Source organism: Ornithorhynchus anatinus, chromosome 5 (assembly GCF_004115215.2).
Source record: "Ornithorhynchus anatinus isolate Pmale09 chromosome 5, mOrnAna1.pri.v4, whole genome shotgun sequence".
NCBI classification, from domain to species: Eukaryota; Metazoa; Chordata; class Mammalia; order Monotremata; family Ornithorhynchidae; genus Ornithorhynchus; species Ornithorhynchus anatinus.
The window spans coordinates 39,448,886-39,474,931 of NC_041732.1; the positions used below are offsets into that span (position 1 = coordinate 39,448,886).

The 26,046-nt window shown below is 42.8% G+C and overlaps 1 protein-coding gene across 5 annotated transcripts in view; it reads right to left on the reverse strand.

Annotated features, from left to right (window-relative positions):
- Positions 1–26,046, reverse strand: part of ZMAT4 (zinc finger matrin-type 4) — a 255,411-nt gene that overhangs the window by 188,851 nt on the left and 40,514 nt on the right. For 4 of the 5 annotated variants that reach the window (XM_029064335.2, XM_029064333.2, XM_029064330.2 and 1 more), the window contains exon 2: positions 729–834. The exons of the other annotated variant lie outside the window; for it this stretch is intronic. In XM_029064335.2, coding sequence (XP_028920168.1) covers positions 729–830 — 102 coding nt within the window. In that variant the 5' untranslated portion in view covers positions 831–834. The remainder of the gene's footprint in view (positions 1–728; positions 835–26,046) is intronic. 5 annotated transcript variants of the gene reach the window in all.

Genomic DNA, 26,046 nt, shown 5'->3' on the forward strand with positions numbered 1-26,046 from the left:
AATCCAGTTAATATGAAAACTTGAAGTCAAGTTACTTAATTCTCAGGTGAACTTTTTGCTAACTATATTCTTAAACAACTTTTTAGGTGTCTTCAGATTGCAGAGATGACTTTAGACATTCCTGACAGCAACAAAATATGTGGTGGCTCAAGGCCATTATTTAAAAATGGGAATTTACTGTTTTAGAATATAACCAGCAATTAAAGTGCTTTTCATTTACACAATACTATTTTTCTCCCTTCTGAAGGTTCTTTTTTCCTTCTGCTTCCTTGTTTCAGAATCTTGTTGCCAAGTAACAATATAAGATAGCCAGAATTGCTCCATTGTCTACTGCTTTTTTGTTTTCCAAAATGCATTAAATCATCCTTTGCTGAGCAAATTTAATTTACAAGGATCACAAATATGGGTTTCAACAGTCATTAAAAGGATTGTCAAAACAATCTCTTGCCAAATTTAAAGGGCAATATGAAGGTGCTGGACCATCCTTAGATCTACCATAATCCAAGAGTTTTGTTGCACTTGAAATTTCACCCCTTGACTCAAGTTCTTTTCAAAAAGGCAACACTCCTGATTTCTGTCTTCACATTCAGGGCTGGGCCTCGAAGCCTGGTTCGCACCTCAGAAGGAAGTATTGTATTGACTCCACTTCTGCACTCTCTAACAACTTGTGCAAAGGTGACTACAGCTTTCCACTTGGAAATGTAAGTGGAATAGAAACATGTACTCACCTCATAATGTGCCACCCGCTGAGATTCAGAGATAAGCTGAGCACTGCATACTTTGCAATAACTTTCCGTGAACAAGTCCTGATCAATGTCGGAAGACTTCATCTGGCTATAGTAATGCAAAAAGAAAGATCAAATGAATCTATTTTCCAAATGCTGATGTAAGCCCCGGATGATCTTAAACGGTTGTGGTTTTTTCTCCAATAGCCTTTAAGGACTTAAAAATCAATGCAATCGTTTGGAATAGGGTAGCAGCCAGTCAAAGCGAGTTTCCCTTAAAATGTGAATGGACAAGGTGCAATATAACCTTGGGACCAAGGTATACATTTTATGCTTCTGGCAGATAATTGGCTGTGTATTACCCTAAGTACTGCAAATCAGCAGGAGTTCCCCTGAAATAAAGTGAATTTAATCGAGTGAATTAAGACAAACAGTCTGAGATTCTATCCTACATTTGGCCATGGCACTGAAAGAATAAAGATCAAATTAACATTAAAACCCAATGTTCTTCAAGGACTCTGGGAATTCACAGTGCTGTCCTTTTGCATACACCCGTAGGTTCAATAAATCTCAAAGAAATCCTTCCCAACTGCAATTCCCAGTTTAGGCTACTAAAGCTAAACAAACATTCCTTCAACTACTGATAGCCAAATCAGTTGAGATTTTCCAGCTCTTGAAAGTAACACATAAAAGCTGGACTTCCAACCCATGTTCATTTACTCTTCCCTTGAGAGAAAAGATCGGGATTCTTGATCATGACACCTCATAATGGTCCAGGCTAATCTACATCAATTTCTAGAACCGAACACCTGCTCACCCTTCAGGGTCCCTTCCAAAGAAAAATTTATTTGCATGTGATGCCAATCATTCACCCAATGATATCTGCTGGAACAAAGCCCATCCCAGGGCAAAGTTTGAGCTCAGGGAGGGAAGAATAAAGTACAGAGTAATTTTGGAATCACTCCACCTTAAGCATCCTAGAGGGCAGAATGTGGGGAAAGGGCTCCATCTTGGAAGTTCAGAGGGACCAAGCATGGAAAGTTGATGTCAGCCAGAAAGGCTGAGGGTTAACAGGGTAATGTACCAAAGGACACTCTGGAGATTGAGCTCAGAAGCTCTGGCAAGGGAATACAGGAGCTGACACAGAGGGTGGACACAGAGGGAGGTCCAGCTACAAATAAGCTCAAGATAGGGAAAAGTAGTTATTCCTGGATCTGGTTGAAGGTGCAGTTGAATAATCAATTGTTTTTAATGAGTGCTTACTTTGCGCAGAGCACTGAACTAGGTGCTTGGGAACGTATGATATAGCAAATAACAGACACTTTGCCTACCCACAATAAACTTACAGTCAAGAGGGGGAGGCAGTCATTAATATAAATGAATAAATTACAGATAAGTGCCTAAGTGATGTGAGGTTTAGGGCAGGGGAAATGAATAAAGGGATCAGGTCAGGGTAATGCAGAAGGGAGTGAAAGAAAAGGAAAAGAGGGCTTAGTCAAGGAAGGCTTCTTGGAGATGTGCCTTCAATAAAGCTTTGAAAGGGGTGAGAGTAATTGTCTGTCAGATATAAAGAGGGAGGGCTTTCCAGGCCAGGGGCATGATGTGGGTGGGAGGTCGGCAGTGAGACAGATGAGATGAAGGTACAGTGAGTGGGTTGGGTTTAGAGGAGCAAAGTGTGTGGGCTCGGATGTAGTAAGAGGGCAGAAAGGTGAGATAGGAGGGGGCAAAGTTGATCGAGTGCTTTAAAGCCCATGGGAAGGAGTTTGTTTGATGTGGAGGTGGATGGACAACCACTGGAGGTTTTTGAGGAGTGGAGAAAACTTGGACTGAACATTTTTGTAGAAAAATGACCCAGGTGGCAGATTGAAGTGTGGAGAAACAGGAAGGAAGGAGGTCATCAAGGAGGCAGTTACATTAATCGAAGATGGATAGGATGATGGGAGCAGTTTAATGTGGGAGCAGTTTGGATGATTAAATATGTGGGAGAAGATACTAATGCAGAAACTCACTCACAGAGGGGAGTGAGATTCTGGCATTTCTTCCATCCTCAGGATCCAATCTTGGGGGTGCAGTACTACAGAGCTGGATCTCAGATATAACCCATGCCTTCTGCTAGTTCCAATTTAAGAGTCACTAGTTGGGCCAATATCAGGGTGACCTAGCAAGAGGCTCCCTAAAAAATCCCTACATTAGATGCAATTAACTAGGACCCTGGAGCTACTTCTGGGCATCTGACCTTAAAGAGCTTCTGGACGTGACACACAGCTTGTCAAATACCAATCCAAGCAAAGTGCAGGAAAAACCTGGATGGACCACCTTGCACATGGTCCTAAGTATATCTTTGTCTTTTTTTGTGGTATTTGTAGAGTGCTTAATATGTGCCAGGCACTGTACTAAGCAGTGGGTAGGTACAAGCTTAGCAGATTGGACACAGAGCCTATCCTACATAAGGCTCACAGTTGTATTCCCCATTTTACAGATCATGTAACTGAAGCACAGAGAAGTGAAGTGACTTGCCCAAGGCCATTCAGCAGACAGGTGGCAGAGCTGGGATTAGTACTCAGGTCTTTCAGATTCTCAGGCCTGTGCTCTACCCACTAGGGCACTCTTTTTCTCTTCCATGTGCATCTTTGCCTCCAATAAAGACCTGCCAAATTTCTCAATTCCCTCTGGTTCCATAGCATGTGCTAAATCTTCTTGCCTTCAGGAATCACTTAACTTCCCATGGCTGGTGTGTTGGAGGCTGTGAGAGGGAGATCTGTGACCCTAACATCTGCTTCTGCTTTTAACTGCAATTAAAAACTCGATTATCCAGAATGTATGGGCGGGTGGCAGTATGGCTCTGGATAACAAAATTTTTCTAATTAAATTTAATACAATTCAATGTACTGTTTCATTTGAAAATAAGATGGCATAAAAAAAGTGAAAGGGCTGAAAACTAATAGACCTCATGTATCGACGTGTGCTCATCCACAAAAAAAGAGGCTTCATATTATCCCTTGGGTTTTTACTGAGCTCCTTTAAGGTTGAAATCTCACCCAAAGCAGCTCAACAAGGAATAACTCCTATGTGGCACACACTGGAAGTGTGAAGTGGGCCTGTATATGAACATGTATAAAAATAAAATGTGCACATATATAGAAACATTTTAAAATGCCACACATGATGAATCACTATGTGTTAAAAAAAATATCTTATACAGGTCCAACTGCTGTCACTAATTTAGCTACCTTTGATTTGGAGCTGTCTGTACCACAAAGTCCATTTTTAATCAATAAGGAAACAGCTCCTCACAGAATTCAACCCTTTTTATTGACCTCTTACTGTGAGAAGAGCACTGTACAAAGCACTTGAAAGAGTACTACATAACAGAGTAGGCAGACATGTTCCATGACCATAACAGGCTTACAGTCTAAAGGGGACACTACTCTAACTTATGTTGTCATTGATACTCGTGTCACATCTTATAAAAGTATATGAAGAAAGACTATACTAGATTTCCTAAGTGTCAAACAGCATAAATTAAAACCTGATTTTCCTGGACCAAAATGGGCACCACAGAAAAATATGGATAACTGAGCCTTCTGCATAACTGTGATTTGAGTACAAGAGGATTGTTTTACCTGGACTATAAAGAGACATACTATTTAGATTTCCTACTACAGCTGTGCTGAATTCACTAGGTACAAAAATTGTGCAACTCTCTGCTTCACTTTGACAGTTTAGGCCTGGCCAAAGATATTTTTAACTCATGAACTGATGAGGATTCACAATGTATGCTCCCAATAAGGTCTGGCATTTTATCCCAGAATTATAGTAATCTCATCCATAGCATGACATATTCTGTATTATGAATTGCAGGTTCTTAAATTGGTTTTAATTTTTAACAGTCTTCATTCATGTCCTAAAAATTTAAATGGGCTGAAGGTGAAGTTAGAAAAATGTAGTGTACCATTTTTAAATGTCAAATGTGGAAGAAAACTTGCCAAGTTTTTGAAGTCAGCTCCTGTATGCTGCTTAAATATTATTGTGTTCCCTGCTACTTCTAATAAAGAAATGCACAAGAATAGATTCACAGGTGACCTGGTTAATAGGAATCTCGAAACCCACTGCACACTCCTTTCTCATTATACAACTAGCTGCAGAAATCAAATGCAATGGAAGGATATTCAAGGTATGTGGCAGACATAAGAAGTTTGTAGGAGTCTTGGTAAAGTGGTGGCATGTCAGAAATAGCTTTAAAGGCAGATTGTAAATTTGTATACTTAAAATAAAATTCAAAAGGAAACAGTGAGTATGTTGACTTTTTCCACTTTTTTATCCATAATTATTGATCTAGAAGCCTATCTGAAATGAAAGCGGAGGCAGTACCCAGCTCTTCAGGATCTGGATGGGGCAGCTGATTAAGCCAGTTTCAGAAGGAGACAATTAGTGGCCACACCCAAGTCTGGTCAATGTATGAACCCTTTTCAATAGAAGCCTACTCAACTAAGTGCTTAGTACAGTGCTCTACATACAGTAAAAATCAAACATGGCTTAGTGGAGAGAGCATGGGGTTGGGAGTCAAAGGTTGTGGGTTCTAATCCCAGCTCCGTCACTTGTCAGTTGTGACTTTGGGCAAGTCACTTAACTTCTGTGCCTCAGTTACCTCATCTGTAAAACGGGGATTAAGACTGAGCCCCATGTGGAACAACCTGATAAACTTGTATGTCCCCCAGTGCTTAGAACAGTGCTTGGCACATAGTAAGTGCTTAACAAATACCATCATTATTATCATTATAAAATACTACTGATTGATTGAAAGTGTTCTCTTATTCAGATCATTTGACAACCTGACCTACAGCCCCAAATAGCTGAAATCCCCTTGGGAAAGGTGGCAATTTCTACCCTCCTCTGGCCTAGGTAGACTGAACAGAAGTTAAACTATTTAAGAGCAGAGTACCGGGTGGATGAGGGTAAAAGCCCAGCTGGAAGCTAGTTTGTTTCCTTTACCTCTCTGGTAACAGGCCAGGGGATCTCACTAAAATGCAGAAGTGGGACTGAAAGGAGGAAGGGGAGAAAACGGGGCTTCCAGTCACACCTCTGCTGGACCCCAGGCAGAAGAGCTATTCAGAGGTGACTGTCAAGGTCCATCACTTTGTCCTGAGCAGTCAACCATATGGAATTCTAGGATCTTCAGTCCAGGAGTGACCTGGGACAACCCTCAAGAGAGAAATTCTTAGTCCCCACTTTTTTCTGGTGCTAACAACTGACAAGGCACTAGGTCAACATTCAGATACAGAATTATATATAACAGAGAGAAAAATCCACACAGTGGGACAGGGATCAACAACCTGGCCAAAGTTATGTCCTGTCTGAGTGGCAATTTCAGAAATCAAACTAATTTCCATCTAATGCTCTACTCCCTCACTTGGTCTACCAGTGCAGTTAGATGTGAAAAACAGTCTCAAATTTCACATACATGTGGAAATCAGCATCTTTCCCAATCATAATACTAGGTGCAATCATTGTTGAGATAGCAAACTCCTCACAGGTCAGCTGGTCCATTACCTAGGAGACGGTGCATTGCTTCCCACTAAATTGCTTCATTCCAGATATATGCAGGTGACAGGCTCATCCAAGCCATCACTCTAAAACTGTAGCCAAGATACTTGTCTCTTGAGATTCCTGAAGCCCCTCTAATGAGACTGCACAGTCCTATCCTATTCAATTTAACAAGAGTGCTATACAAGAATGCTAGGTAGGCTAAACCTCTTCAGGAAAGCAATATATGCATTAAGAATCAGATTTCAGTGAAATCTCAGATCATTTACATTTAAAAAGCCCTTTTATGACTTTTAATGTGATTTTATTTCCCTCTCCTATAAAAATGGAACGAGAAGATTCATGGCATCCTCAAAGTGTCACTTCACCCAGGGTAAAACCCAGGAATTACAGCAAAGCCAAGCTGTTGATTTGAACCCTTTAGGATAGGGATCGTGTCTTCTTTGTCAAAGTGCCTTTGCAACTGTAGGCGCCTAATGCAATGTAAACTCCTTGAGAGCAGAGATTGTGTCTACTAATTCTCTTGTACTCTCCCAAGTGCTTAGTACAGTGCTCAGCATGCAACAAGCTAGATGGTTTGAGTTAGGGGAAAGAAGGAATCACAACTTCCTCCAGTCAGTCCTGGAATTTCACTATCAAATGGGCATTCTAGGTAGGGTATTAAATAAACCTTCTTACTTAGAATTGTGGGAGCCCGTGCCATGATTACTTAGCACCTTGCTCTGAATTCCTCCTCCCAAATTGGGTTTTTCACTCTAAACTCACTCATTTTTAAAACTCTGTTGCTTTCCCCTTCCTGCAATTTGTTTTAGTGTCCATCTTCCCTGTCAGACTGTAAGCTCCTTGAGGTATTGGGTCCACTAACTCAATTGTGCTCTCCCAAGTTCTTAGTGCAATGTTCTGCAGAGAAAAAGTCTTAGTTCTACAGACTCTCCTTACCACAATACCTCTCAGTTCAACAGTCACTCACAAGAATAACAGCCACTGGGGGGTAGTGGGGGGCAGGTTAGTCACCAGCCTTATTTTTACCAGACACATATTTCTCAGATGTCTTCAACACCAAAACTTACACTGCTTCCCTTATGGGGCTTAACAAGAGACCGGCACTCAATGGTCCATCAAAACAAGAATACAGAAAAGATTTTTTTCATTTGTCAAGTACTGAGAAGTGCTTTCAAGACCAGCTCCTACCAGAAGCCCACCACTTTAAAATCAGGTGGATTAAAAAGAGATGCAAAATAATATTGCCTACTTTGGTTCATCCATAGTTTAAAGGCAAAGAAAAAAAAATGAGACAACTGAGCTTAGCTCTATTTTACCAGAAAAGTTAACTGCATTCCCCAAGTGTCACTGCACAGGAAAGGAGCATGGTCAATTGAAATCAAAGATTTTCACAGACAGAGCTCATCCTTTTCCTGGTCACTCCTTTGTGGTTCATTATGCTTTCTGAAGGACACAAGGATTAGGGAGCATCTTTGTTCTTTCATATCAGTTTTTGCTGGGCTATACTGCACTGCCCTCATCTTAAGAACCACCCAGAAGTCTTCCTGGAGAGAGTAAAAGCTTTCCCTGCTTTCAGCCTCTGTGCAGGACCTGTGAAATAAAAATATCTGAAAGACTGAACTCTACCCAGGTTATACATCTCAACTGCCACCTTTTCCACCTGCCACGAAAGGTTTAATTCAGGTGCAAGCTACCCAGGTCTTTAAAACCCTGTGAAGCAGGAATTATCCTGCCTTCTTCAATTTTCCCCTCCCCCAGGGGTGAGCAATTCAGAGAGTACTGGAAGGACAGCAGCAGTGTTGCCTTCCTAGAAAACCCATCTGCAGTAATGACAGGCACTCAAGTCTTCTGTGATGACCCCAATAGAGACAGACATGAAGACCATGCATGCAAGAAAAAAGCAAGGATAGAGGGAGGGAGATGGAGAATGAAGGCCATGATCTGCTTTTTCTAAACTCTGCTTTTGTTTTTTTTCCATCTAGTGCTTTCAACACTTACGACAGTGTTTAACAAAGTTGCTATTCTAATTTGAATTTTTCTATCGCTGTCTGAACTGACCTGCATGGCCACCTGAATAGCTTGTAAGGGAGCATCTCTTTGGTAAGCATTGTGAACCGTTTTGGGAAATCACTTTACTTCCACCAAAGTACAGATACAGGTTATTTTTCAGCCTGAGGATTGTTCTAAAGAATCCTACCCACCCCGTAATGCTCTCCGTTCCCATGCTTGGCATAGCCACAAGCTGCATAGTTGACTCACACAATTTTTATAATTGCCTTTTAATGACACCACTCAATTCACTTATTAGACAGAGTTCTGTGATTTCTGACTTGGAGGCATCTGTAACCTCAGGGCACTTCTTCTGACCCCTGAATCTGAAGATTTAAGATTTAAGACTGGCTTTGGTTCTTTCCTCCCTTCAGTTCCATTTGAGGAAGTTTAATCCAAATTCTTCCCCATATAGTCCTCTTTCTTCCCTTCTCCTTCCTAATAACTCCACAGGTTGAGAGACAGTTCATGCACCACCCAACCCTTCCCTCAAGTCACACTCCCCATGAGTACAGGCACCCATCACCTCAGGAAGGATAGGAATGGGGTTTGTCTTCGCCTGCTTCACTAGCTCTGGCTCATCTCACCCAACAGAATCACAAACTGTAGGGGCCTTCAAGGAACCCAGAGTGTAAGCAGTGACCACCATGTCCCTTTCTAATTCCTACTGGAGTCATAATGGACCCTATTGTCTGTCTTCCCCTCTAGACTGTAAGCTTCTTGTGGGCAGAGAAGGTATCTACCAATTTAACTCCTCTTTGCCTCTGTTTTCCTCTTCTCCCTTAGACTGTGAGCTCCATGTGGGACAAGGATGGTGTCCAACTTAATTATCCTATATCTACCCCAATGCTTAGAAGAACAGTGTTTGACACATAGCAAATAGTTTAATACCATAAAAAAGTATTGTACTCTCCCAAGTGCTTAGTACAAGGCTCCTCACAAAATAAAGTACTCCATAAATACTATTGGTAGGCTGATTTAGAAACATTACAGGACACTCCAAGCCTAGGGTTCCCAAATGTCCAAAATTTGTGTGTGGATCTTAATCTTCCCTGATACTGTTGACTTGAAATGGACAAGGAACAGGGTGCATGTGTATGTTTGGGGTTTTTTTTGGGGGGGGGAGGGGGAAGAGAGCTGGCGGGGTGGGGTAGGGGGAACAACTTTGGAAAGTAGGATCTGTCATTCGATCCAGGATGGGAGACTCCTTTAAAAGTCTGCTTTGGGAAGAGCTGACTTTCTGGGTATTATTGAGCCAAACTCCAACCCTTTGCTAAATTTGATAAGTGACTGAGCAAGGCAATACACACTCTTGCTAGGCAAAGTGCTACTTGGCTTAAGTATAAGGCCATGAGTTAAGCTGGCTGTTACCCTTACTGATTACTGCAAGCTAAGCACATTATCTTCCTCCTTCTCTAAAGTTGAGATGGGATGGAAGTGGCAAGCATGGAAGGAGGTTGGGTTTTTTTTCCAATTTGATTACTACTTCATACCAGAGTGAAAAACTCAAATAAGTAAATAAATCAGTGGAAGAGAGGCAGAGTGAGATTAAAATATCAGTAGTTCAAGAAGGGGTTAGGAAAAAATACAAGGAAGAGAAACCTATTCTCAGGTTTTCTCCAAACTAAAATGGGGAGGGGTGTCCTCATGCAGAAATGCTCTAAAAGGGCTGCACTAAAAAATGGAGAAGGTTTGCTTTATAAACTCACTAATTTATCAAGTATCTGAATAACACAGTGAGTATTCTATATGGAATACATTCTTAAGCTGAAATTCAGCTGGGTTTGACGACAGTGGAAGCAAGTCTCCTAAAATATGGTTTACCAATAAAATCATTTCATTACTGTTTCTTGTTTACATAGCTCATCCTCACAAAACTGCCACCATAGAAGCAGATAGATAGATAGATAGAGGGCAGACAGATTCAAGGGATCAAACAAGGACTTCAGGGAGATAGAGTTCTGCACCTACTGTGCTTTGCCGGGGAGGGCACAGACGAAATGCAATTGGCTGCGGCAGAAATACTATTAACTTATATTTTTGCTCTTCCTTTATTGCTGCTCCATGAACTCAGAGTGAACCGACACTGTCAGTTAAATTCTGCGCAGCACCATATTGCGATAGCTTTAACCAGAAGGAAAAAAATGTGCTCAATAAAGTGACCAGACATATTAGCCAGGACAGTCATTAATTCACAAGTTCCGCCAACTTCCTAAAAATATTCCAGTAGGGCACGCTATTTAGATTTAAGCTCCTTGAGGGCAGGGTTGTGTCTTGCTTTTATTTTGTCCTCCTTAGTAATTAATACAGGGTATTCACTGAGGGGGCGGGGAGTGGGAGAGGGGAGGGTGCGGCAAGACCATACTTCTAGTCCATACTTCACTTGCTTACCAGATCATTTTCCTACAAAAACATTCAGACCATGTTTCCCCACTCCTCAAGAAATTCCAGTGGGTAACCATCCACTTCAGCATCAAAAACTCCTCACCATTAGCTTTAAAGCACTCAACCACCTTGCCCGCTACCTCACCTACACTACTACAACTCAGCTCACACACTTCGCTCCTCTAATGCTAATGTTCTCTCTGTACCTTGTTCTCAATAAATCTCATCACCAACCTCTCGCCCACATCCTGCCTCTGGCCTGAAATGCTCTCCCTCCTCAAATCTAACAGGCTATACTCTTCCCCACTTCATAACTTTATTGAAGGTACATCTCCTCCAAGAGGGCTTCCCTGACAAAGTACTCCTTTCCTCTCCTCCCACTCCCTTCTCCATCACCCTGATTTACTCCCTTTATTCATCCCCCCTCCCAGACCCACAGCATTCAATCATATTTACTGAGCGCTTACTGTGTGCAGAACACTGTATTAAGAGCTTGGAAAGTACACTTATGTACCTATCTATAATTTATATTAATGTCTGTTTCTCCCCTAGACTGTAAGCTCATTGTAGGCAAGGATTATTTGTTATATTGTACTCCCTCAAGGGCTTAGTACAGTGTTTTGCACACAGCAAGCACTTGATAGCTCAGATAGATAAACTGGGCCAGGAACAGGGAAGAGAGGTTCTACCTATCCTGTTCCCCTGACTGATTCATTGAGTGATTCATTGAGTCAGTAGAAGAGTAAGCCCCACCATTCTCTCTTCCCCTCTAAACTGACCTTGTTATGGGCAGGGAATGTGTCTGTTGTTGTATTGTACTCTCCCAAGCACTTAGTACAGTGCTTTGCACACAGTAAGTGCTCAATAAATATGATTGAATGAATAAATATGATTGTGTAAACAGGGCCAGTGGAAAGTATGTCAGAGTCAGGATTAAGATAACCACTTCCCTCACCTTAGACAGTGAGCCCCATGGGGGAGAGTAATTGTGTCTGATCTTACGTACCTACCGTGGTATTTAATATAGTTCTTGGCAAATAGTTTGAACTTAATAGATGACATCAATATTAGAAATACTCATTCAATAACAACCATGCCCCCAACTTTTCAAACAATACCTGACAAGTGCTGAGATCACTAAGCAGCAGAAATGAGATAAATGAGTGGAGGAGAGACCGACTGGACTCCTCCTCAGCAGCAGCATATACAACCACCCCAATAATAAATTATTATTATTATTGTGATATTTATTAAGCACTTATATTGTGCCAGGCACTTTACTAAGCCTTAGGGTGGATGCAAGCAAATCAGGTTGGACACAGTCCCTGTACCATATGGGGCTCACAGTCTCAATTCCCATTTTACAGATGAAGTAACTGAGGCAAAGAAGTAAAATGACTTGCACAAGGTCAAACAGCAGACAAGTGGCAGATAATGAATTCTGGAGCCAAAAATGCCCCAACACCAGGGGTCATGGATTATGGAAGATCAAGGAACTAAGTCTCTTAACATGGAACTTTTTGAAATCAGCAACAATTTCCCCAGTTTCGAGGTGCCATTCTTTTTGACTATAGAAATAGTTCCTCATTTTACCAAATAGAGGTCTCCCTCAAGATCTCCTGCTTCTGAGTCCATTAGGCTATGGTACGAAGAGCCAGGGTTCAGGAATTTAGGAAACTGTGATCCCACTTGAAATGATGCAGATAGGAAAATGAAGTTGAACAACTACTTTGAAGTTTATCAAAGACTCATATGAACAGATCCAAGACGGCAGCAACAGCATCCAGGTTGAGAGAACACTGGCACTGTTGAGCCTGCTTCTGAGCTGAAACAACCTCTGCAGAGCTTTGCACAAAGGAGAATGGTTGCCAACTCCAGGCTGCGGGGAGGGGGACGGGGGTCTAAGACCATGAAGGATGGAAAGGGAGCCGAATCCTCTGACTCCTCACCCCAGAGGCCTAGGATAAGGGTGATCAGCCACCTCAGTGTCTACTTGGCAAGCCAGGGACCAATGATTGAGCCAAGGGGAGGGTTTGTGCCACCCCCTTTCCCCACAGGGAACTTGGAATCACTCAGGAGGGAAGAGATACTGAACCCTCCAACTCCACCCCCTCACACTGGAGGCCTAGGATCACATCTGAAGGCACAATCTCCTTCTGCACATGGGTGCCTAAAGACCAAGCAAAGGTGAGGGTCATTCCCCCAGGCTCGCACACCAGAGGCTGCAACTGCAACGAGGGAAGAGACCCCACCCCTTTGGCCCCTCCTCCACACTTGGGGCCCAAGGACTGCACCAGGGGAGGGGACACCAGGAACCTCACCCCCTAGTGCCCCCATCCATGCACCAGGGATTTGGGACTGCACTAGGAAGTAATCACCAATCCCCCACCCCAACTCTTTCACACACCAGCAGAGGACAGCCACTCACCAAGAAGATAACGTGTCAAGAATCACCCTTTACAACTAACAACTTGATAGCACTCATCCATTCACTTTGGACAGTGGCTATAACTCACTAATCACAATTTTGTACTGCTGGATTCCCCCGAACTTGGGAGTTTCTGAGTTGCCACCTACTAGAGGAAGCTTTGTTGGCCACTACACTCTACAGATCAACTGTTGCAGCTCCAGACTTTTTCCCCCCTTACTCCCAAGCTCCACCTCAGTCCCCTTCTCATGATCTCCCCCATCCCTTCTCACTAAATCTGACAGCCTCTACTCTTTCCTAATCCTCCTAGAACTCTTAGCTGCCTTCAACACTGTAGACCACTCAGTTCTCCTTGGACACTGTCCTCTCTTGGTTCTCCTCCTGACTCTGACCATTCCTTTTTGATCTTTTTCAGGGGTTCCTCCTCTGCCTCCCAACCTCTGACCGGGGGGGGGGGGGGGGGGGGGCGGCTCCATCAAGGCTCAGTTCTAGATCCCTTTCTATTCTTCACTACCCCCACTCTCTTGGAGAACTCATTCATTCCCATGGCTTCAACTACCATTTCCATGTGGATGATGCCCAAACCTACAACCCCAGCTCTGACCTCTCCTGTTCTGCAATCTTGCATTTATTCCTGCCTTCAGCACATCTCTACCTGGTTGTCCCACCAATCCCTCAAAATTTAACATGTCCTAAACTGAATTCCTTATTTTTCCACCCAAACCTTGTCCTCCCATCACTGTAGATGACAGTTCCTGTCTCACAAGCCCATTATCCTCAACTCATAATTCTACCTGGTCAACTTTGCTGAAGTCCACTCTTCCTCTCCATCCGAAATAAGACTACACTGATTCAAGCACTCATCCTATCCTGCCTTGACTACTGCATCAGTCTCCTTACTAACCTACCTGCCTCCTTTCTCTCCCTACTCCAGTCCAAACTTCACTCTGCTGTAGGGATAATTTTTCTAACAAGAAGGTTCAGTCTGTGTCTTCACTCCTCAAGAAACTTCAGTGGTTGTCCATGTCTGCATCAAACAGAAACTACTTACCACTGGTTTTAAATAACTCAGTCAGCTTTCCCTCCACCTCACTTCATTAATCTACTAGAGTCCAGCCTGCAAGCTCCACTTCTCTAGAGCCAGCTTACTTGCTGTGCCTCAATCTTGTCTAGCTCACTACCGAATTCTTTCCCACCTCCTTCCACTAGTCTGAATTCCCTCACCCTCCATATATGCTAGACCACCACTGTCCCCTCCTTCAAAGCATTACAGTGCCCAGTGCTTCAAACAGTGCTTGGCACATAGTAAGCACTTAAATACCATCATTATTACTAAGGTCACATCTCCAACAAGTGGCCTTCCCCAGTTAAGTCCTTTTTCCCCCGGTTCCCTCTCCCTTCTGCGTCATCTTTGCACTTGGATCTGACCTTTAGAAATTTGATACTCGCCCCATTCTGAACCCCACAGCATTTATGTACTTATCTTTAGGTTATATATTATAAATTATTTTTTATTAATGTCTGTCTCCTCTGACTGTGATCTTAAGGACAAGAAATCAGTCTGCCAACTCCGTCATACTGTACTCCAAGTGCTTAATCCAGTCAGTTTTCTACACATAGTAAGTGCTCAATAAATACCATTAAGTTGAAACTCTTATGAGAAGTAGGAGTTCTTAAAATCTTTCATTTGAGCCCTTCAGACTGATCATATAAGTCTTGGAGAATAATGGAGTCATCTCCTAGAGTTTAACACCTTTAAATCCTGGAAGCTCTCAGTCTGATAGAGAAGCAGCGTGGCTCAGTGGAAAGAGCATGGGCTTGGGAGTCAGAGGTCATGGGTTCGAATCCTGGCTCTGTCACTTGGCAGCTGTGTAACTGTGGGCAAGTCACAACTTCTCTGTGCCTCAGTTACCTCATCTGTAAAATGGGGATTAACTGTGAGCCTCATGTGGGACAACCTGATTACCCTGTATCTACCCTAGCGCTTAGAATAGTGCTCTGCACATAGTAAGCACTTAATAAGTATCAACATTATCATCATCATTATATTACTGTGGGAAGCAAGCCCATTACATGAAACAGCATGGCCCAGGAGCAAAAGGACAGGCCTGGGCATCAGAGGACCTGGGTTCTAATCCCAGATCTGCCATTTGCCTGCCCGGTGACCTTGAGTGAGTCACATCCTTTGAGCTTCAGGTTCCTCACCCATAAAATGGGGATTCAAATCCTGTTCATCCTCCCATTTAGCCAGTTAGCCCTATGTGGGTCAGGGAGTGTGACTGACCTGAAAACCTTTTTATCTACCCCAGTGCTTAGTAATAATAATAATAATAATGTTGGTATTTGTTAAGCGCTAACTATGTGCAGAGCACTGTTCTAAGCACTGGGGTAGACACAAGGGAATCAGGTTGTCCCACATGGGGCTCACAGTCTTAATCCCCATTTTCCAGATGAGATCACTGAGGCACAGAGAAGTTAAGTGACTTGCCCACAGTCACACAACTGACAAGTGGCAGAGCTGGGATTCGAACTCATGACCCACGACTCCAAAGCCCAAGCTCTTTCCACTGAGCCACGCTGCTTGGCACAGAGTAAACCCTTAACTACCATCTTTATTATCATTATCATGACCAGTATGTTAGGAAGGGGTGCCCTTGCCCTCCTTATCTACCTCCCTTTAGTCTCTACCCTTGTCAGTCTATATGTCTCTCTGCTGACTAAATCGTTTTTCTAGAATTCTGTTTGGCACATGACTCTTCTCAAACCTCAAATGTTAGCAATTCTTCTCCACAACAAGCAGAAACTCCTGACCACTGAAGTGTTAAAACACTCACTCAATCAGCTCTTACCCTGCTCCTTATCCACTCTTCAAGCCAACCTACTCAATCTGCTTTGCTCTCAACTCTGCTGCTCGTGACATTTTGCTCACACTCTCTCCACTACATGGAACGCCCTCCCCCTTCAAATTTGACACACTTCAACTAGCCCCATCTTCACCTGTATCAATGGTATTTATTGAGAACATACTGTGTGCTGAGCACTGTACTAAGTGCTTGGGAGATTTCAATAACAGAGACATGGTAGGAGTATTCCCTCCCTACATGGAGCTTAATGTCTGTCTCCCCCGTTAGACTGTAAAATATGTTATGGATCTATTTGTAAATGTTGTGGGGCAGAGGGTGGAGTGAATATCAAGTGCTTAAAGGGTACAAATCCAAGTGCATAGGCAATGCAGAAGGGAGAGGGAGTAGAGAAAAAGAGGGCTTAATTGGGGAAGGCCTCTTGAAGGAAATGTGATTTTAATAAGGCTTTGAAGGTGGGGAGACTAGTGGTCTGTTGGAGAGGGAGGGAGTGTCAGGCCAGAGGGAGGACTCTATTTCAGAGTAGTTTTTTTCTAGGGGAATTTCCCCCCACAAAGACGATCTGTTAAACTTTCAGAGAACTAGAAGTTGATCTCTTTTCCAACCTTGTTTCCCCCACCTGTGAAGAGTCTAGTGTCAGTATTTACATCTTTTAGATAAGACTTTAAGCAAAGAGGATGATGGGGCATGTAGGAAGTAAAGCAGTTGGCTGGGTAGAGTTGTGTGCTTATACCATCAGTCTCTGGTATGGAGTTTTCTAAGCTTACACCAGAGTATTAATCTACAGTAATGAAACACAAAGAGCCACGTTTTCCAGCCCCAAAGAGTATTGCCCTACCATAATGCAACACAAAGGTACTTCTTCCACTCTAGACTGTGAGCTCTTTGTGGGCAGGGATGAGACTATCAACTCTACTGTACTGTTCTCTCAAAGCACATAGTACAGTGCTCAGCTCAGAGTACATGCTCAATAAAGCCAGGGATTGATTGATCTGTGACACTGATAAAGGTCAATGAAAGTACAGAGTTTAAAAAAACTGTGCCCACTTAAAGCAGAGGACAAGTAATGCATTACTAGCAACAATTCTTAACTTCAAATAATCAAATATTTTCAAGGATTGGTGGGCTACAACTTGTTTCCCAGCAGAACAGCTGAGTTAGCATGCTTTATCTGGTTTCCTGTGGAATCCACTTTGTGACAGTGGAAAACATTTATTGAATGCTTACTGTGTGCAGAGCACTAAATGCTTAGGAGAGTACAACACAACAGTATAACAGATACATCCCCTGCCCACAATGAGCTTACAGTCTAGAGGGGGAAACAGGCATTAATATAAATAATTACAGATACGTAAATAAGTGCTGTGGGACTGGGGTGGGTGAATAAAGGGAGCAAGCCAAGTCAGGGAGAAGGAGAAGGGAGTAGGACAAAAGGAAATGAGGGCTTAGTCAGGGAAGGCCTCTTGGAAGAGATGCACCTTCAATTAGGCTTTGAAGTTAAAACATGTTTTAATACAAATGGGATTGAAGATCTGAAATGATTACCAAAACTCCAATGATCTTTTTAAGTCAGATAAAACAATTTCCAAACAGATTCAGCTTAGAAATAGAGGAGGAGTTCAGATTCTTTAACTGAATAAAATTTGGCACTATTTTATAATGGGCTTTAAGTTTACTTCCATTTTCTGTCCAGAATATCTAGTGCTTTCAACACTTAACGACAGTGCTTAACAAATATCAAAGTTATTATTCCAGTTTGAATTTTTCTATCACTGTCTGAACTGACCTGCATGGCCACCTGAATAGCTTGTAAGGGAGCAACTCTTTGGTAAGCATTGTGAACCACTTTGGGAACAGAGACAGGGTGGCCATTAGTCCAGTTGTAAATGGAGCAATCTGGTTTTCAGCTAACCTGTCCACTATTTGGCACAGATACAAGATCAGATGCTTTTATGCTTTTTTTGTTTTGGTTTTTAATTTTCAGCACCAAGTTTCCCTCCGCTACAGCTTTTGCTGCAGACTTCTGCAGCTCCAGTGCAGTGCTAGAGTTCATATGGAAATGGGAGAGAATTGCAACTGCTCTGGAGCAACTTTAGGAAGGGCATTTTCCCCAACCCGCCTAAGAGAAACAGTTTGTGACAGGACCAAACTTAGGTTTACTTCTGCAAAACAATGTCTGTGAAATCATCAAGTTATGCCAAGTATTCAACTTAATCACCAGTCTTCTTGACTAGAATTCCTGAAATCCATCAGGGGTCACTCTAGTCAGAGACCATCCCCATTTAGTTCACAACATCCACCTCACGAAATCAGCATGGCGTAGTGGATAGAGCACAGGCCAGCATAGCATAGTGGATAGAGCACAGGCCTGGGAGTCCAAAGATCCTGGGTTCTAATTCCAGCTCTGCAATTTGGCTGCTGGGGCCTTGGGCAAGTCATTTCACTTCTCTGTGCCTCATTGCCCTCATCTGTAAAATGGGGATTAAGACTGTGAGATCCATATGGGATAAGGACTGTGCCCAACCCAATTTGCTTGTATCCACCCCAGTGCTTAGATTGGTGCCTGGCACATAGTAAGCACTTAAATATAAAATCAATATTATTATTAACCCAACAACCATCCTTAGCACTTATCTATTTTATTCTTATCCTCAGCAACTAAGGAAGGAGTCTTCCCTGTCTTCCTGATCTGCCTCCCTTCAGTCTCTTCTCTTGCCAGTCCATATTTCGCTCTGCTGACTAAATCGTTTTTCTAGAATTCTATTTGGCACATGACTCCTCCAACTTCAAATATTAGCCATTCTTCTCGACAGCAAGCAGAAATTCGTAATCACTGAAGCATGGCCATCCTCAGTTAAACACATCCCCCTTGCGGAAACCCAACCACCATTCCTAGCACTTATCTACTTTATTCTTATCTTCAGTACTTATGAATATTCATGTATATTTAATTTACACAATCACTCAGCTATTTCACCCTGATAGATCTTTACCACTGCATGCTATTCCCTTATTCTTCCTATTCCACTTTTTGTCTGCATACCCTACTTGATTGGAAGAACTTGAAGGGTCAAAACTGTGTGCCTTGCTTTTGTTATTCCCAAGCATTTAACCCAGTGTTTAGTACTCAGGAGGCACTCAGTAAATACCATTATGCCTGAGGATCTTGTATTCAGTCCAGTATTTAATGCATAGTAAGCACCTTAAAAGCATAACAAATGATTTTCGGTTGCATAATGTCAACCATTTCCACTTTCTTATAAGGTTAATTACATATTGTTTGTCCCTCATTAGAGTTTTAGAGAAAACCCAGAACAAAGAGGTTTAATATGGAAACTGACTGCCTAGACTAACTTCAGGTGGGTGATGGGTTTTCCTACTCACACAAGCTGCACTTATAGTTTTGATGATGGCGGGGGTAGGGGGTGTCTCCAGGAGGGTGTCCAGACATTGGGAATTCCAAATGATATGTCACCTGCCAGGTTTGGATTCAGGACTGACCTAGGCTTTAAAGTCTTCTAAGGCAGGGATCATGTCTACCAACTCTACTGGATTGTACTCTCCCAAGCATGTGTCAATCAATGCTATTGAGTGCTTACTACGTGCAGAGCACCGTACTAAGCATTTGTGAGAGTACAACAGAATTAACAGATATTCTCCTCTGGACTGTAAGCTCATTTTGGGCAGGAGAGAGAGACATTAGCATAAGTAATGTATAATATATAAAGAGCATGAGCCTGGGAGCCTGAAAAACCTAATCCTAGCTCTGCCACTTGTCTGTTTGACCTTGGGCAAATCACTTCACTTCTCTGGGCCACAGTTACCTCATCTGTAAAATGAAGATTAAAACTTTGAGTTCCATGTGGGACAGGGACTGTGTCCAACCTGGTTATCTTGTATCAACCCCATTGCTTAGAACAGTGCCTAGTACATAGTAAGAACTTAAATACCATGAAAATATGTACATAAATGCTGTGGGATTGAGGCAAATATCAAACTTCCAAAAGTCACAGATCCAAGTACAGTGTTCTGCACATAATAAGTGTTCAATACATACCACTGATTGGACATTTTCATAGTAGTATTTTTATTTTTCTCACACACCTTGGGGTCCTGTATTTCTGAATGCTGTCACTGACCACCTTAGTCCTCTAAAGGTCCACTGGATTACATGGCCAAATCTACTCTGCTGTACTCTCCCAAGTGCTTAGTACAGTGCTCTGGACACAGTAAGTGCTCGATCAATACAATTGATTGATTGATACTCATCCTGCAGAGAAGAGTTAGCCAAAGTGGACAGTTTCTAAACAGGGCTCTCTTACTTTAGCCCCTTCAACCTTCCCTGAGGATGTATATGCCTTCTAACTGGAGCAGAGCTTGGGTCAGGAAAGGAGACTCATGGCCCTACGTAGCTTATTTACCTCTTTCAGTGCCCTGCCTATCGGCTCCCAATCTCTTGCCGAAAGATACCCCTACGGGTACTGCCACAGATCTGTAAAAAACTTATCTTAGTCTTTTTGGAGTTCAAGAAGTCTTCCACTCGACTTCTCCTCCCCTCATCAAGAAAACTAATGTGAGCTTTTGGGTCCAAATCCAGACTCTGTGGCAGAAAAAGGAAAAGAAGAGTCCAGCTGCTTTCTATCCAATTTTGTCCTAGGTGCATTTTGGGTTATTCCATCTAATTTTGGCGGGGGAAGGGGTGTGCCACACACAATAATTTATGAGCTGCCTCCTCCTATGGGAATTGTAAAGGGAGTCCAAATGCAATTAGACACTCTTAATCACTTGATCCCATTTTAAGGCACTACAAGAAAAATGTATTAATTCTGTGGCCCTGAACTGGCTGGCCCTTGGCTGCTCTTCAGACGCTATAGAACTAGGGATTTAAATTAAAAAAAAAAAAGTTTCCTCAAATGGATCTGTAGCAGTGAAATTCAAAAACAATAAGGAGAGCAAAGGAAATGTCCTGGACATCCTGTTCTCTTCCCTCAGCAAGGAAAAACTGGCCTAGCCCTGACCCCTGAGCTCAGTCCCCTAATATGCAGATACAGGGACCACATCACAAATCAACAGCCGGTCCTGGTTCCAAGATCCTTGGAGATCACTGACAGCATTACAGACAGGCTTTTGCCTAAGTGGAAGCAACAAACCCTTTTCCTGCTGTGCAACTTGGGCAGCTCGCTTAACTTTTCTGTGCCTCAGTTTCATCATCTGCAAAATAGGGATTAAACACTTATTTTCCCCTTACTTAAATTGTGATTCCCATGTGGTGTGTGTCTAACCTGACTCTCATGTATCTACCCCAGTGAAACAATGATTGGCAGATATGACCATTTAATACCACTATCGTTATCAATACACACATTACATTATCAATGGTATTTATTGAGCACTTACTGTGCAGAGCACTGTGTTAAGCAGTGCTTGAGATGGTACAATAGAGTTGGTAGACAATGTACTTTATATAGATATCAACACAATGTAATAACATATTATTTGTTATTATTGTTAAGTGCTTATGTGCCAGGCACTGTTCTAAGCATTGGGGTAGACACAAGCTAGTTAGGTTGGACATTGCCCATGTCCCACAAGGGGCTCACAGTCTTAATACCCATTTTACAGATAAGAAGCACAGAGAAGTAACCTGCCTAAGCTCACATAGCAGACAGATGGCAGAGCAAGGACTAGAATCCAGGACCTCTGCCTCCCAGGTTTGTGCTCTATCCACTAGGCCATGCTGCTTCTCTAAAATATCCTGCAGAACTTGTAGCATGTCTTTGGTTGCAGGGAGCTGGGGGTAAGGAGAGGATAAAGACTCCTGATCCCCTGCCCAAAGCCATGGAGTTTGCATCCAAAGGCCTTTTAAATTTGGAGGTTTCTCCCAAGCTGTGAATTTCGGGAGGCTGGGAAGAATAAATAAATATTATAAGTCCCCATTAAATGCTAAAACTGTGCAAAGCACTGGGGTAGATATAAAATGAGGCAGAGTCTGATCCCTCAGGGGGCTCCTAATCTAAGAGGTAAAAAGAGTAGGTATTTTATCACAATTTTAAAGGGGAGGAAACAGACCCAGAGAGATCATTTACTCAAGGTCACAGGACTGTGGCAGACCTGGTCTCTTGGCTCCCAATTCCATGCTCTTTAAAGTGCCTGTTGCCACATTAGTTCTTAACAGGTGTCAAACTAGCTGGGGGGGAAACTAAAATAAAATAAAAACTGCAGCTATCCCATTCCAGATATTTGCTCAGTTCACGGCATGAGCTAGCTCTACCTCCAAAGATTAATTCTCCCTTGAAACCAGTGGCTTAAATTATAAGCATATATGTTCCTTTTATTTACTGGATGAAGAACTTCACCTTTTAGGGCCAGTATCGAGGGTAGAAAATGAGCTGTAAATATTTCAAACTCATTTCCATACCGTATTTCTCCATCCCTAATAGGGGTGACTGTCTTCTGGTATTTTAAAGAAGTGGATTAGTCGCAATTCTTTCTCTGTTGGCACCTCATTCAAGACTATTTAGCTTTCCCCCCTCCCCACCAACCCCCCAGTTCAGTGTTCCCCTACAAATGTCAATCAACTGGAGTGTCATGAGAAATGTCACTTGAAATACTGGGCCAAAAGGACAGGTTTACCCAAGAACTTCTGCAACTGGAATAGGTAAAATGATGTGGATTCCAATTCTTGAAAACAGCTAGGAAAGTACTTCATTAAAGCATTACATCACATTTCAGGGGGGGAAAAAAATCTTATATTTGACCTCCAGTGCACATGAGATCTGCCTGCAGTATATGGTACGCAGTCTGCATGGCCAAAGGAAAAGCAGCACAGGCCTGGGAGTCAGGAGCCACGGGTTCTACTCCCAGTTCCACACTTGTCTGCCAGGTGACCTTGGTCAAGTCACTTAATCCTAGCCTCAGTATCCTCACCTGTAAAATGGAGATTGATTTCTCTCTCTTCTCTTAGAGGGGCAGGGACTACATCCGATTAGATTAGCTTGAATTTACATCAGCGCTTAACACAATGTCAACATATAGTAAGCACTTAAACACCATTACTATTAAGTTAACAGGTAAGAACAGGAATTAGGAGATCTTTCAAAATTAAGAAATAAAAAGAATAAAGTTCTTACAACTAGGGTCAGAATTTTTTTTTTAATTCTGGGAACTGCCCAGAGATAAACTAAGGTATAGGAAGGTGTGGAAAAGAGAGGCGGAAAATGGCAGGAAAGTATTGGAGAAATAGAAAAACATGAGGGGAAAGAACCAAGGAAGGGGGGTACATGGTGCAGCAAGTTGAAATGGAAGTCGGTACTGCTTTGGCCTGCTCCTCTGCTGCAATGCTATAGATCTGAGCTACAAAGTCATTGAGTAACCTCCTGCTGTAAACTGAAACCCAATCTGTTTGCACTTCATCTTTAAAATTATATTGCAGAGCCAAAGACTTCTCCAGGTGGAAAGCATGGACAAATAGATAACTGTTCTGTAGCCTCTAGAGCCCTCCTTTCAATTATTTCCCAAACCAGTTTCCCATAATTGTTTCTCTCTCCTAAATCACTGGCTTTGCTTCTAGATCAATAGGTTCAGTTAGCCCCAACAACAGTTTTAAAAGGAAAGGGAGGGGAAAGCGATGCTTAACTCAGCTGCCTCTTTCCCTGCCTCCACCACCACCTCCTTCATCACTTCCTCCCCACAGCAGCCCAGCAGACACAGCCCAAGACAGGATAGTTTCTAAGAGCCAGTGAGGCCACCACTTCTGTCACGATCATGGCAACATGTCAGGCTGTGTTTCTGGGAGACCCTGAGACTGTAGCACCACCAGTGAGTGACCTCAAGACAGGCCAGTTGAGTCATGGCTGCCCTGCACTCTGCTGAGGTTGTGACAGCAGTGGACGGTGGTCCCATTGGCTTGGCTCTTGGAGGGTAGCCACAGCAGCCCTAGAAGTCTGGCCTGGGCATCCATGTTTTTCCTCCTGGCACACCTCTTCCCTCTCCCCATAGAGAGGGAGACAGGGACCAGCCTCATCTCACTTGCACCTGCACTTTGGCCACTGGGAAAGGTGATATCAACTGCTCATTTCTGTCCATTTCCCCTGTTAAACTCCTTCAACTTGTCTCTAGTCTGCAAGCTTATTATGACCAGAGAACATGTTTGTTAATTCTGTTCCATTGTACTCTCCCAAGTACTTAGTACAGTGATATGCACATAATAAGCACTAAGTAAATACCACTGATTGATTGATTGGTAGAGTCAATGACATACTTTCACCAAGCACTTAATTCAGAGTTCAGCCTGCTGTAGGCAGTCAAATATCACTGCTTGGAGTGGGGGATATAAACAAGGGGGGTTTGGTTTGGTTTTGGAGGGGGAGGAGGAACGGAAATAAGACAAACTCCACACTGACGTTCCAGAACTATCCTGTTAAAGTCTCAGAGCCTGGTCACCTTAATCAAGAGGCAATTTCAAACCACCCAGCATTCATTTTTTTGCATTCTGTGGTTGGTGAGTTCCAGATCACAACTTGCTATTCTGAAATACTAGATCAGTCTGAAACAAGGGAGTTAGAGAACAGCAAAAAAAATTAGCAGTGCCCTTCGATGTTTGACTGCAGAACAAGAAAAAGCTCTTGTTCATGCAGAACTCTTCTGACATCTACACAAAGAAGCACAATCGCCTGGACCAGAACACTGTGAAAAACCGTGTCAGCATCCAGGGTAAATGCAAAGAGCCAGTTGTGAAATGTTCCCATCTTACAGGTTGAGTGCACTTATTCTTTAAAAATTGAGAGGTTACAAGGTGCATGGAGAGAGGTGAAAAGGAGATAGCCTATCTGGGTAACTGGGGTCCACAATGAATTGACCACAGCACAGGGAAGATCAGAAGGAAGGAGAGAAAGGTTGACCAGAAGGCAATTGGAATTAAGGAGAAAACAAGATATCCTCTATCAGAAGCCTTGTGCCGGTATTAATTACAGTCTTTCAAAGCCCTGAGCATACAAGTTCACAATAAACTTGCCCAGGTCATTAGGCTCTTTTATTGAGGTCTCTGAATAATTCAGACTGGTTGACCTGATAACCACTTACAGATAAGCTGCACATGAAGTTCCTTTCAAAGGGTTCCTAAATGTTTACCAATTTTTCCTCTCCTCTTTATTAAGAATTCTGCTATTCTCTTCTGAGTGCTTAAAAGTGAGGAGCAGTGTAGGCTAGGGAAAAGAGTACAAAGAACCTGGATTCCAATTTTGGCTCTGCCATGTTTGAATCTACAATTCTGAATCTGCTGTGCAACCTTGGGCCAGTAACTTCACTCCTGTGAACCTCAGTTTTTTCATGAGTTAAAGGGAATTTAATGCCTGTTCTCCCCTCTACTTAGGCTGTTAGCCCCAGGTGCAACAGGGGCTATGTCCGACCTGATTAACCTGAGAAGCAGCATGGCTCAGTGGAAAGAGCCTGGGCTTTGGAGTCAGAGCTCATGAGTTCAAACCCCAGCTCTGCCACCTGTCAGCTGTGTGACTGTGGGCAAGTCACTTAACTTCTCTGTGCCTCAGTTATCTCATCTGTAAAATGAGGATGAAGACTGTGAGCCCCATGTGGGACAACCTGATTCCCCTATGTCTACCCCAGTGCTTAGAACAGTGCTCGGCACATAGTAAGCGCTTAACAAATACCAACATTATTTATTAACTTATATTTAGTCCTGCACTCATGGCCTAGCATAGCTAAGTGGAAAGAGCATGGGTCTGGGAGTCAGAGGACCAGAGTTCTAATCCCAGCTCCACCACATCTGTTCTATATCCTTGGGCCAGTCACTTAATCCTCACTGTACAGAAGAGGTAATTTAGGCACAGAGAAGTTAAGACTGTAAGCCATGTGGGACATGGATTGTGTCCAACCTAAACTGGTATCTGCCCTAGTGCTTAGAACAGTGCCTGGCACAAACTGCTTAATACCATTTAAAAAAAATAGTGCTTGATACATAGTAAGTCCTTAAGTACCATAATAATGACAATAATTATAGTATAGTACATTGCTCTGAAACCATAAGCCTTAAGTA